The sequence below is a fragment of the Euleptes europaea genome, chromosome 2 (assembly GCF_029931775.1).
Source record: "Euleptes europaea isolate rEulEur1 chromosome 2, rEulEur1.hap1, whole genome shotgun sequence".
Lineage (NCBI taxonomy): Eukaryota > Metazoa > Chordata > Lepidosauria > Squamata > Sphaerodactylidae > Euleptes > Euleptes europaea.
Genome location: NC_079313.1, coordinates 61,159,800 through 61,174,380, shown reverse-complemented (window position 1 = coordinate 61,174,380; position 14,581 = coordinate 61,159,800). Strand labels below are relative to the sequence as shown.

At 40.2% G+C, this 14,581-nt stretch overlaps 1 protein-coding gene across 2 annotated transcripts; it reads right to left on the bottom strand.

Moving 5' to 3' along the window:
- Positions 1–420: 420 nt before the first annotated feature.
- ZRANB2 (zinc finger RANBP2-type containing 2) lies at positions 421–14,378 on the bottom strand. Of its 2 annotated transcripts, none has more exons than XM_056844297.1 (10): positions 14,308–14,378; positions 12,935–12,987; positions 12,717–12,825; positions 11,522–11,604; positions 8,499–8,575; positions 7,184–7,321; positions 6,192–6,367; positions 3,988–4,068; positions 1,182–1,343; positions 421–742 (listed from the first exon to the last, which is right to left on the bottom strand). In XM_056844297.1, the coding sequence occupies exons 1-10, from the start codon at positions 14,361–14,363 to the stop codon at positions 679–681; spliced, it is 999 nt and encodes a 332-aa protein (XP_056700275.1). In that variant the 5' UTR covers positions 14,364–14,378; the 3' UTR covers positions 421–678. The 2 variants fall into 2 exon arrangements, with proteins under 2 accessions (XP_056700275.1, XP_056700276.1); XM_056844298.1 differs by having other exon boundaries at positions 6,192–6,361.
- Positions 14,379–14,581: the final 203 nt, after the last annotated feature.

Sequence of the window (14,581 nt, the reverse complement as noted above, 5' to 3'; positions counted from 1 at the left end):
GAATTAGAATATAAGACCTAATTCACAGAGCTGAAGCTTATACATTCTACTAGTTTCTTTGAAACCCTGACATTAGGAAGTACTCACAGATGCACTATTCGGCTCAAAACTGTACATACTTTGTTTGTTTGCCAAATTTGCAAGCAGCTGTATAAGACAGCATATCTAACTGCTGGTATCTTACCTATGAAGAGATATTTTTTGTTTACTGAGGTGTGAATGAATGTTTCATGTATTCTTGTAAGGATGAGGGAAAAAGAATCAGTTCAACTTTGGTATAAGTGATGTTTATACACATCCATATTGATCTGTACGTAGCATATCTGTACGTGGCAAATGTTAAGGCTAAGCAGCAAATCAGAATGGACCATACAAAGCTCTCAGAGACCAGGAATTAACAAAATACAGCATCAACACTTTCAAATCCAGTAAAAAAATGGAGCAGGCATACATTTCTGAAAGAAAAACAGAGCCATATTACTCACCTTTACTGAGTCAATTTATGGCTTAAAATGTTCCATTGTTTTTGTTTCATGAATTAAAACAGCTGCAGTTTTCCATTAACATGCACCTCTACTAGCAGATTTAGCACTTCTGACCAAGTAAGACACCAACTTCTTAAAAAATGTCTCATGCACTGGACTAGATGGTTTGTGTATGAGTGAGAACCTGAATACATTATTTCTTTTTAGAACTTGTTCGGGATCCAGAATGAGAAGATCCAGATGAAGACCTGCGGTTCCTGTAACATACAAAATGAGAAAAAGCAAGCAAACAAAGTTGAGTTATTATGACCTTTGCCCAAAGCAGAAAAGAGGAAAAGATGGGGTAACATATAAACCGTGGATATAATTATTTGGTCTATCTCTGTACTGTAAGTACGGAACAAGTTCACAGGTGTATTGCTTTTATTACTAAGAATATTTTAGCAAAATTAACTACATGATGGACATTCTACACTTTTAAAAATAAACCCTTGTCTAGTAAATTTAAGAGTTGTTACAAATTATACATTTTAAGGCTATGATTTAGAAAAATATGGAGCCAGGCAGACTGAAATTCGTTCAAATGGGAACAGATATCTTCAAACACTCAGTACCCAAATATTCAACTTTCCCTAGCTCCCACATATTCAATCAACATATAAGGACCAACCATTCTTATTCTACAGAAACCCAAACCTTTCAGGTGACCGTGATCCTGTTCGCCTTTTTTTGCGATCACCAGATGAAGATCTAGATCGACTTCTCTTTCGGCTTCTCTCAGGGGAAGAGGATGAATGAGAGCTTGAGTAAGATCTTTTCCTTGGGGTTGATGAACCCCTGACGGACCTGGAGCTGGATCTTTATTAAGAGATAAGGAAGATTTAATCCTAATACAAATAATGAGCAAAAAATCTATATTATGTATCACTTAAATGACAGACACATAAGATCAGGCTGAGTAACAAATACTTACAGCTGTGCTAACAAGGAATTCAACAACCTCAGACAATGTTTCCCAAGCCTGGACCTGTGGCTTAATTTTGGAATTCATATTGGCATTCAAAGCAACATTTCTTTCTTATAACTGGTAACAATATGGAAACCTTTAACGTTACTTAATTTAAAGTTTCTATCTCAACAGAAGACTCAAGGGAGCAAAGCATTTGCAGAATAAACTACCTCTGTATTAGAAGAGTGGGAGAATCAGCTTAAACTTGGAAATTGTAAGCAACCTACCACAGATCTTTGAAAACAAATTTCTGGTAAATTTGCTAGAAAGGCCCAGTGACCATGATCCTTTGCACACATGCATATCAGAAGCATACTGCATATATGTGCAAATTTCTATGGAGAAGCCATAAGAGTGTCATAATAAAGATATTGAATGTTATTTTACCCTGCGTATTTAACAATCTGAAGCAGGTAAGGTAAATAATATTTTAGAGCATCTTGATTACAAGGGCAAACAGCCTTGCTGAGGGGAAAAAACAGGGAGAGGCTAAATCACCTTCATGCCTGCAAATGGTCAGAGGCATCTGCCTTGCTGCTATCTGAAAAAAGAGTACTATTGTCTGGGGTGACAAGAAACTGAACAACTGCAGTTTCTTGGAAGAAGAGAACTGGAGAGGGAGTCTGTTTTCCTGAGGAATATAAGGAATAAGTTAGTTTAATGTATGAAAAGTATGTAATCTTTTTGTACTTTGATCTCTTGGGACTGGGGCCAATGTTTCAAAAGGTGTTGGGGGCATTAATGCCATCTAAGTCACACTTCTTAATTTCTAAGTGTGTAGGGAAAGATGAGGCTGCAGCTGAGGTGAGAAAGCACTTTGCAACTGTTCAGAAGTACTTTACTACTTGTCCTATGCTGAAAACAGTGCCATGAATGCACCCACTGTTATTAGACTAGTCACTTCTGGCTGTGCTTCAGAATTATTCAACTGTAAATGGAAACAAGTTTCATCTAAATTATATCAGTGCAATATCTTGCATACGTGTGTTGCGTTACCTCTCACTTGTCTGCTTTTAACTAATTGCTAGTTTTTGCTTTTGGCACAATTTGAGTCTAGAGTGCATTTGTCCCATCAGTACTTGTCAGACTGAGCTGTTAAGCTGCCAGACTCTGCCCACAGGCCCACCCACTGACAAGCACCCCTATTTTCATCTGTGAAATGTTAGAAAGAATCAAGTATTACTGCAATTTACATCTCTAGTTAAAAATATAACAGAAGAGAAGCTGAACCAAAGCCACTGGTGTCATGTATGTTTAAGGCAGCGGGCATTAGTCTGTTAGCAGTGTGGTCCAGCCTAAGGATATTAGGGTGGTATCTCTGAAAGGTTTACAGGTGGGTCAAGGGGAGGAAAGGATATCACATGACGCATGATGTCACATACAGATGAAACCCTGGATGAGGTGTAAGTGCCTGGGGAAACACTTTGGCCATCCCCCAAAACTGGGGATGGCCAGAGTGTTGCTCAAGGTGCTTACATCTGGGTTTTCAGGTGTATGTGATGTCACTTTTCCCCCCAGACCTTTCTCCCATCTGTCTGGAGAGCAAGGGCAGCCCTGTCAGCAGGAGTCTTCCCACCATAAGTTGGCACATGGCAATCCTACTCCAGCACCAGAACAGGAGGCTACTGTGGCTGTGAGATTGAGCTGCCAGCTTGAGCCTCTGAGTAAGCTTTAAAATCAGTATGAGTAAGCTTTAAAATCAGATTAGAACATAGCAAAATCGCTTTGCAAACAGAGAAGCAAATTAAGCTGTGTGCTAGCTTGCAACTTTTGTTTACCAAGTGTTTTGATCTGGACCAAAAGTATTTATTTACTCATTCATTTAAGCCCCACTTTTCTCCCCAATAAGGAACTGAAGTGCCTTGAATCATTCTCCCCTCCATTTTATTCTCACAACAACCTTGTGAGTTAAGTTAGGCTGAGAGTGTGTCTTTTCATGTTTTCACTCTCCTCACACTTCTGTCAATTACTTTGCACCATCAAACAAGGATAATAATTATACAAAAGCAACTTGTGAGTTATTTTGCCAAGTTATTCATTGTATATCAAGACACCAGGTCCTCCACCACTCCGGTAGCCATACATACAGACAAGCATTGCACTAAGACAATCCAAGGAATGGTAGGTCTTTATATACCTCTTATATTCCCATCCAAACCTCTGTTGAGAAACGTTACATGAATTTCAAAGAAAATACAGACCTATCCCACCCAAGACAGTTTGGTGCATTGCCAGCAGGCAGGTGAAAGTGGAGAAATGTGACTTTGCTGAATCCTACTTTAAACATACTGACCTAATACTGTTACTGCTTTAGTCATTAGTACATTCAACAAGCTTCCCCAGCCTCAGGCAAGGGAATGCAACACTAATAAAATTCATATGGGGGAAGGGGAGAAGAGCTATCAAAAAACCTATGGCTGAATACAGCACACTACTCATTATCCTTTTACTCTCTCTCTCTCTGCCCAGCAGAGAGGTTGCTACCTCATTCACCTTGATTTCGACCCACGAGATCTAGAATGTTCTCTGGAAGTAGAACGAGATCTTGATCTTGAACTGGAAGAGCTTCTTGACCTGAAACAACATGAAGGATTCTGTTTTGGACTGAGCACTCAAGATTGAGGGCAAGTATAGGTAAAATTTTATTTTATCTCCTGGAGTGCAGCAAATATAGATAAAAACTATTTATCTCCTGGAGTGCAGCAAACAGGTTTAAGTACAGCATCTCACTAAAATGACCCTAAAGACCTTTTGATGTGATATGTACTAATCCAGTAAATTTTTCCATTATTTTTTTCTTTCAACAGCTGATTACCATAACACAACACATACTGCATAGGAGTTTGCCATGCAGTATGGAGGGCTGCTGCTGTTAGATACACACAAATTAAATTCCAAGAATCCAATATGGCTCTTTGGAACCTGGTTTGCCAATGGCAAAATGCATGTTTTATCAAAGTAACAGGCATGCTATTTTTAAATTCTGAGTATAAATTTCAACAGTGTTTCAGTGTATGGATTTAGAAAGTTTACTGATTGTTCTTCAGAGTCAATGAATATTTATGTACAACACAATAGTTATAAATATATTTTATTTTGAATTTTAAAGTTATTCAGTTCTAGAAGCAGAAAAGTCATGTAACAGAAAAGCCTACTTAAGATTTTAAAATGCTTTAAAAAGATATACAGAGTTTCAGCTCTTTAATAAAAAGTAGAACGCTTTTCAGCCAAGACCAAAATGCCATTACTCAACCTGTGCAAATCACTATCCAAAGGCTCAGGATAATCTTTTTAATACAAGAGTTTCAGGAGTTATTTAAAAAATCAAACTTAAGGTCATTTTTAGAAAAATACTTAAGCGTTGGTTAAGATCTGATTTATTACAATGAGGTTAAGCATGGGACATACTGATTGCTGAAATAATGTCATGAGATTCTCTTTCAGGTACTTGTAGCATTTTAGATGAAGCCCCAAGTTTTCCTTGTTCATGTTCAATTAATATTATGCAAATGTCTCATCTTTCATAATTTCTACTTTCAACTGTAGCAGAGGATGTTCACAGGATGATCAACTTCCTTAACTACAGCATGTTTTTCCTAAGGTCACAAATGGCTGTAGTACAAAATGCAAGGCAGCTGAGCAATGTACAGAAGCCACATATGCGACTCCTGGATTCTACACGCCAATTCTTATTTAAAAGAGTAATCTCACATTAACTAGTAGCAATTCTACAACATAATGCTCAATTGAGAAACATCTGCCTTTTGTCAGGGATTATTTATGATCTACTAAGGATTTATTCTCAAATAACTCAGGTACCATTAAAAAATTGGAAATTAAAACCCTGTTCAAGAGTGCAGTTGTAGATTAAATATCACTAGAATACCAGTTGGCAGCTATATAAAAGATGCCCTATGATAAATATCACTAGAATACCGTTTGGCAGCTATATAAAAGATGCCCTATGATAAGAGTATAGAACATTAATATATACATAAACTCTGTATAAAACGAAACAACTGCTATCCAATATAGTTTTGCTTGAAACACCAATATGTCAGGAATGATAGAAAGAAAGAAAGACAGAAAGACAGACCTTTCCACAAAACAAGAACACTGTGGAAAACTGCACAAAATGTACTAGGACCTTTGGTGAGGAAACAGCAGTAAAAAAAAACCAAGTGTTTTTATTAATACTTCAAGCTTAATCAGTAAAAGGGATTTTCTATGCACAGAAAACTGAGTGCTTATTTAGAAACAGATATAAAGCAAATGTTTCTCCTCTCCAACCCAAAGTGTTAAAAAGTTCAACTATGAAATGTTTTCTAGCTTAATAAAACAATAAGGCTAGTGCTTTACCTTCAGCAGACCGCTATCAAAGTCATATGCTAAAGCACTTAATGTCATAAATTCTATCAGGCACAATCAAATATCAGGCCAAATCAACTGTGGCCTAAGAAAGTGTTAAAAAATCAATTGTCAAGCCATTCACTTACATTGTTACAAGCCAGTACATATCCTCAAGTGTATGATTACCTAAAATAATCTCAAGAGTAATCTACTTGTGCAGGTGGACTATTTAAGATTTATTAGACCAACTCAAACTGTGAAAAAAACCAGTCACAAAAAAAGATGTAAATAAAGAAGTTAGATACTGACATTTTGTCTGGCGTTACCCTTGACCTGTACCCGTTTACCTGGACCTGGACCTTGAGCTTGAATGGGAGGATGAGCGAGATGAAGATTGTGAATGGGAAGACCGCGACTTAGAACGGCTTTGTCTAGTCTGGGATTTCTTTTTCTTAGCAGAATCTTCCTCCTCACTGGCATCGAGATTATATTTTGAGAGATCAGCATCATCTTCATCCTCATCCTGAAAATGTAAGCTATTATGCAGATTAGGAAGAAAGCATTTACATAATTTTTAAATTAAATAGGTCTTAGTTCCACCTCATATATTTCGTGCATGTATTGGGACTTAGAACAGGAAGTACTGGGTTCAGATACTCACTTGCCTGTTTGATTTCATGCAGCGATTTCTTGCAGCCCAACCTACCTCAACAGTTGTAAAGATGAAAGGGAAATCATACTCTACCCCTCCCCCCAGTTCCTTGGACAAAAGACAAGTCTTTGAATATCCTACATGTCCCCCAACTGTAGAAAAAAACAAAAATAGTTTTTCCAATACTCTTGTTAATTTACTGTTAAAAACCAGATGCTGGGCTAGACTATACTGCAGCTGTTATTTCTGTACACAAATTACATACACCTGAGCACATAAGTATAATTCCCAGGATGCTGCTTATAATTGTTTAACATCAAACCATGAGATAAGCCGCTGCTCCCTTTTGCACACCTATTCTTATGACAATTTGGTTTGCTGTAAAGTCAGCTTCTTACCAAGCCATAAGCAGCTGGTAGCCCACATTTTTCCTGCTGCTGAATACTGAACTATTGGTATATTTCTAGGTTCCCTGTCAAGGTTCTTGTGTGTTACTGAAACAAAATCTGGCCTTCTTTGCTGTTTAACAGTCAGGAAGCAACAAGCAGAGTAACTATGCCTGATTCCTAAGATCCTTCACCATGCTAATTTATATTGCTGTTCCATGATACCTGAATAGCAGTTAGAATTAACCACATGTACAATATGTTTAGATTACAAGAAATGATATAAAATAAGCAGTTTTACCTCATCCAATTTATATTTAGAAAGATCTCCATCCTCATCCTCCTCTTCTTCCCCTTCCGATTCCTTATCTTCAACTTCCTTTAGGATAGATGCAGGACCAACTGGCTTTCCTCTGTATTTTTTCTTTTTGCGACCAAACTGAATAGAGATGCATTGCAAACAGCTAAGTACGGGCAATGCCAAGCACTGATCTTTACTTAATATCCTTTACAGTCTCATTTCATTTCATTGTCTCATGTCTACTTGATGACAATCAAATGGCTACAAAACTATTTTTATTCTTTTTTGCCTACACAGATAAACCATGATTTATACAATCATATATGGAATTATAAAGTTTAAAAATCTATGCTGGAATCCAGGGAAGTGATGGACAAGATCAACACAAGCTTCTTATGCTGTGACTCTCATTTCTGAAGGAGCAATAATGATATTTTATGGATAGACTTGAGTCCAGTAGCATCTTAGAGACCAACAAGATTTTTGGGGTATAAGCTTTCGAGAATCAAAGTTCCCTTTGTCAAATATTCACATAAGACAAAGGAAGTTTTTACTCTGGAAAGCTCATACTCTGAAAATCTTGTTCATCTCTAAGGGGCTACTGGACTCAAACCTAGCTGTTTTACTGCAGACCAACATGGTTACCCTCTGAAACAATTATATATTATATTAATTTGTATTATAATTATTGCAAACAAATATATGGCAGGCATATACTACACTTATACTTTAGCATGCACGAAAGGACTTCAGAGACAATTCACATCATATATACCGCTAATTGTTTTCAGCTCTCCAAGTTGTCTACTTTTACAATAATTGAGCCAGCAAGAGAAGCAGAAACTTCTATATGATCTGGATTTCGGCACCTCTATGATCCCAGAAGCAGAAATCACCGTATCCCATGGTTTCCTTGCACACAAATTATACTTATGGAACTAGTGATTAATGCATGCATTCAATTTAAGGGAAGACCACTGTGGATCCTTTTGCACTGTAACCCATAAGATTCCACCTATGAAAGGAAAATTCCTTCACAAGTTTTGCAGAGAAACTTGTTTTTCATTATAAAATGGAAACATTTTTTTAAAGCAAAAGCAAGCTGAACATCAAATTTTATACTTTTGAATGTTATCCTTGTTCACATTAAAGTTAACTAGCAGCTTGGTTTCCTTCAACCAATAAATTCCTTTACCTTAGTGCAATTATAGAAAGCACAGTACAAATTTATAGATTAGTACCTACTATACTTAGATTTCCCATTTGAATTACTTTTTAAAAAGATAAGCCTGTTCACAATGCAAATCCCATTTACCTCATCGTATTCCCCATCAGATTCTTCACGTTCTATATACTCAACGTTCTCTCTTTCATTGAATCCCCCACCATATCCTGCAAACAGAAGTTTTCAAGAATCTCAAACAAGTATTCCAACCCAGGTGCCAATCATTTTTCAAAACCTGCCTAAGACCAATGGAAATTTCTAAATATGAAAGTTATCACAAAATATGTAGACCCTTGCCATTTGAAGTTCTGTTCTTAGGATTACTGTCAATGGTGAAACCTGTGAATACAGGAGGCAGGGGATCAGTAGTCTCCAAGGATGGACTGGGCTGCAGAAATGGCCCTGGAAAGAACTTACGTTCCCATGGAGGTAGACCCAGCCTGGAAAAAAATCACATGTGCCCGGCTTAGCTGCAGCATTTGTGAGTCAAGAATCAGCAAATGATGGGGGCCTACTATACAACACAGAATGCAGAGTATAATTACTTGAACAATTAAATTTCAGGGTAGGAAGGGGCTGTTCTGTGGATGTTTTCCCAAGATAAGCTGACTAAAAAATTCTAAGCAAATAACAGAATTTAAACTTATCTGACCACAATTCTTTGCTGTGCTTTGGCTAGGTAAAACAAAATGTGTGATCATCACATTAACAGAATTATTCTGAAAGTGTATAGAAGCACCACACCCGCAGTCAGAAGAATCAAAACACTTTTCAGCAGCATATTAAATATATACAGCTGTAAACATAAATACACATGCAAGAGTGGTAGAAAGCACATCCCTTTTTAGTAAAATGCCTTGTATGTAAAAAGTGCCTGGAAGAAGCCCAGGTTACTGTTTTTTGATCCCCATACTTATATGTTGCTAGGCACTGTCAACACCAATGATATCTTTGGTAGTATGCATGTATTGCTCATGCACCTCTGAATGCAATACTCCCCATCACAGTAGAATTTTAAAATGAATTATGGGTTTCTTACTGAGAATGGAACATAACCCTATTTCCACTTTATCAGTGGCTATGGCATCAAACAAATGTTGATATTGTGATCACAATGGACATGGTAGTACTTCTGTGTACCTACTGCAGCTGCTGAAATATTCTCTACACTCAATATTGAAGCCCTTACACTCATGAAAGCAATTATCAAAAGCTGAACAACATTTTAGAGCAGTTACTGATATAGTAAGGAACTGAAATGGGAAACGAGGCAAAATCTGGATCACAAGGAAACACACCAGGGCACACACAAGGTGCTCTGATTGTAGATCCTGTTAGGAAATAATTCTTCATCAAAGTAATTGAAAAGGTTACAAGTATGAAATTGACAAAACAATCAGAACTATTTGCATTCAAAGTTATTAACAAAAAAAGAAGGTATGCAATTCATGCAGCTGCTGAATAGTTTTCTACGTATTTCACTCCAGACAGGGGGCAAAGTGCTTATTTTAGTCTCAACTATTCATTACAGCTTCTAAGCAGCAAAACTGCATCAGGCCAGTTTACCTGTAGCACAACTGCCGTGTTGTTTAAAAAAATGTGCGTTTTCTTTAGGACAAGATATTATGATCACTATCTCCCTCCAATCTGGATTTCAAGAAGCAAGGTGACTGTTTTGTTGTATAAAATACTGTGGTTCTAGATGAAAGCCCATTCAATGGGTATCCATTCAGTGGAATCAGACTGATTCCATGTGAACAGTCACCATCTCTGGGTTTAGGGGCAATCTATTTCAGTTACACTCCAATGCCACTGCTGCTCTCAATTTCCACACAATTATATGTTGCCTCCCCAGTAAACCTTTAAATTCTTTGTATGCAATTGTATATGTGTGGTAATCTAGACAGTTGCACAGGCTGTCTGTAGTAGAATACACAGCCAGAGTGCTGACACAAAAGATCATTGCCACGTCACATTAACACAAGACGGTGGCTAAAAACAAAGAAAAGTAATCCCTCCACAGCAGCTGTTTCCTACCTGAAGTTAAGATTCCTGGAAAACTCACCAAGTGCTGAAGTGATCTTTGGGATCTATTCCATGGCCTACTGAGCTTTTCTAGGATCTTTCAACTGTTTCTAGAATCTTTCAATTTAAAGATACAAGTGCCAAGGCTGACCCATACCCCTCAGAAATTTTATTCTCGGTTGCCATACCCATAGACATGATGTTGAGACAAAAGCAAAAACGAATCAATCGTAATGGTTAGTGCCTTTGAACCCCAACAGAAACAGCTTTTTTGCAAAATAATGCTTACCGTATATACTCGGGTATAAGCCGACCCGAGTATAAGCCGACCCCCCAAATTTGAGGGCAGAAAAGGGAATTTCTTATTGACCCGCGTATAAGCCGAGGGTCAATAAGAAATTCCCTTTACCGGCAATGATGCGCTCTAAAATGGCGGCCGCCACTTTAGAGCGCAGGGCCCCTGCCCCTGGTCGCCCTCCCGCCGGCCTCCCGACCCACCCCGACCCCAGTGCCATCCAAGCGGGGGAGGGGGAAGAGCCCCTGAACCCCCTACTTACCGGGAGACGCGGCGAATCGGCGGCGGCGCTTTCCTGGGACGGCAGGAGGCCTTTCCAGGCCCCTGCCGGCCGGAGGAAGGCGCCTGGGAGGCAGCGGCGCGGCCGGCAGGGACCTCCTGCCGGCCCAGGAAGGCCCCTGCCGGCCGGAGGTAGGCGCCTGGGCGCCTCCTGCCGGCCAAGGAAAGCCCCTGCCCGCCGGAGGAAGGCGCCTGGGCGCCTCCTGCCGGCCAAGGAAAGCCCCTGCCCGCCGGAGGAAGGCGCCTGGGCGCCTGAGCAGAGGGACCTCCTGCCGGCCAAGGAAAGCCCCTGCCGGCTGGAGGAAGGCTCCCGGCCGCGGTGGCGATGGCGGTGGTAAGTTCCCTCCTCCCCTACCCTACCGTATTGACCCGCGTATAAGCCGAGTTCGGCTATTTCAGCCCTTTTTTTGGGCTGAAAAACTTGGCTTATACGCGAGTATATACGGTACATCAGAAAAACATAGTTTGTACATTATATAAAAAAGCATTCTTTTAAATTAAATAATCACTCTACCTGTCCTTTCCTCAAGCTTGGCATATTTTGGAGTGTTGCACATATTGCATTCTGATCTCCTTGCCCAGTTAACGTTACCACATCTTTTGGAGAGAGTGGGGGGGGAGGGAGAGAATCAGCAGTTGAAATATAATAAAATAATGGCTCACACACATACAGTAGTGAACTTTAAGAAAAAATTAAATACCAGAAAATTCACAGAATTGACAATACAGTGATCTCTTTTAGCTCTCATGACCAACACTACTGAAATTAATTCAGGCAAAATACAATCAGGAATGACCAAACAAAACCTTGTATTTGAAGCCAGTAAAAGGTTAATGCCTAGGGCTTCTTCTTCCTTTTTTTTTGCACTTCAGTGACAAAACATGCTCTTCAGTCAGGTACAGATTTCAACATGATCATTCAGTTCCCATTGGCTATCAATGAAAATTTAGAAACTATGAGCTTATTCCTGAAGGGGGGCACAGAGCTCTTTAGGAGCCAGCGTGACCCCGCACTGGCATAGGTGCCACTTTATCATAGAATACAGTGGCATCTACGCCAGCGCAGGGACAAACACGCCAGCATCTGGGAGCTGCAGAGCTCCACTGGCCCCTGCTGCCTGTACAGCCACTCCGGGAACTAAATAGCAGTATTCTTATTCAATGCATTTTTATACCACTTTTTCATAAGGAAATTGTACCCAAAATGGTTTACAAGTCATAAAAGACTACAAATTTAAACAGACCTTATACTCTAAAGTATAAGGCTGTGTGAAAATCCTCTAGTTCCACTTACTTTCCATGAGTTTATTACAGAAGAGTAACAAATAGCACACTGGTGCTATCAACTAAAGATTTATAGCTGATTTTAATAGTTTCCAAGCCCTATTAAATGGAAAACAACTCAGTAAAATAATTTGCTACCCCACTAATCAAAATCAACAACACTGACTAACCTATTGATCAAACTGATTTAGTTTGGCAGTCCTAGATAGGATAAGGATAGTATGGAATTAAGGCTGCAACTCTATGCACACTTACCTGGAAATAAGCCCACTGAATACAATGGAATTTACTTGTGAATAAATATACACAGGTTCAAAAGGTTGAAGGGAGCAAAATGATACCACAAATGAGTTACTAACCCTAAAAAATGTTTCATGAAAATTAGAGATTAACTGTTATATAAAAGAGTTTTAAAACTAACATACGTTTTACACTGCCAATCATTAGCACTGAAGAGACCACGACTCTTTTCAGCAAGGGTCTTTCCTATCTCAGTCCCTCCAGCTTTCATCATCTTTGCCTCTGTTGTTTTTTCTGAAAGAAGTCAACAAAAAAAGAACACGTTTCAAACACCACCTTACAAATTTAACATTTGCTTCTCATCTACCTCTCAAAAGTAAAAACTACCATTTTAGATAATTACCTCGGCCACATCTGTTACAACTCGTTCTTCTAGCAAAGTTAACATTTCCACACCTGAAAATAAGAGACATCATTTAAATAACTTATTCCTTACAACCTACAGGCTTGGAAGTCCTTCTAGGTTCAATATAACTTATTCCCAGTAACAATGCTGAAGACTCTTTGTTTTTAATTGATTCTAAATTTTCACAAGGCATAAATACAACATGCATAATATTAGTTTCTAACTGCAGTTTTTCTCTCATGAAAAAGAAAACCAAACACACCTAAAGCATACAACTCTGAACTTCTCTCAGTCTTTTAAGCCTAATGAGCTGAGTTATTCACAGGATAATAGTGAACTGGAAGCTTTGAAATTGCTGTTTCTTTGCGCCCAAACACCACAAAACACCATTATCAAAGTGAATATTATGTGGCTGGGAGCACACAAGCTTAAGTTGGTTGATGGGTGGGAAGGAGAAAAGGAAGCAGCAACAGGTCCTCATCTTGGGGTTGCCAGGAGGAGGGGAAGAGAAAATAGTGTGGGGAAGGGGCTGCAGGAAAAAATGAGGTGTCCCTGACTCCACACTGGGCCCAGCCCAACCGCCAGCACTGTGCAACTGGGGAATAGTTTTCCCAGATAGAGGCTGCCATGGAGAAGGCAGGAGGAACAGCTGAAAGCATGGGAGAAGACAAAGGAAGGTTGCCTAGAGGATGGGAACGAGAGAAGGAAGCAGAAAAAGGGGACAGCCTATGGGGACCCTCAGAAAAGGGAAGAGGAAATAGTGGGGGAGAAAAAAAATGAGATTTCCCTTCAGGTCCTTGTGGGTCCCCTGCCTGTAGTCATCTGCATAGCAAGTCTTTACAACTCGGTATATTTAAAACACGGAGAAAAGGGTTTTGCACCCCTATATGATCTCAGGAAGTTGTGCGGTTTGTGTAGATTTGACTTCAAAGGAATAACACTCGACAAAATTATCAGACCCACTACGGCAACAGCAGCCTTAACATGTCTCATATTAAAAACAACAATGACGGAGCAAAAACCATGAACTGTTACACAGACTCTCCTCCCGTACCACAAACACCGACCATTTGTAGAGCGATGGGTAGGTTGCCAGGAAAAAAAGGGCGGAGAGAGAAGAAGAAAAAAACATGACTGGACGCTCTCTCACCCCCTAACTTTGTTCGGACGAAAGATAAACCCCCACCCCCACCCCCACCCCCACCCCCCCTTCCCCGCCCATCTTTTCAAGAAGGGAGCCCGTGTGCTGCTTCTCTCCCCGCGGCAGTCCTACGCAGGCACCATTTTCACGCGGAGGCCTCGCCGCCACCAGAGTCCCTCGTAGGCCAAGGCAATGGCAGGCCTTCCTTCGCACGCACCCCGCTACTCACTTTTTGTCCGGGCAAATCCAGTCACCGTCGCTGACACGGAAGTTCTTAGTCGACATTTGGGAAGCTCGCCACGGCCACGGCCACGGCCTCCCCCTCGACTCAGCTCGCGGCGCGGGGACGACGCGGCCGACCACGACGCCCGCAACAACGCCTCGGCGGCGGAGAGCGAGAAGGACCCCGGGGCCCTGCTGACGATAGGCCTGTCTTTCGCAGCGCCTGTTGCCAAGAAACACTCTCCCGACAACACTCGTCCTCTGGCGAGACGGGAAAACTC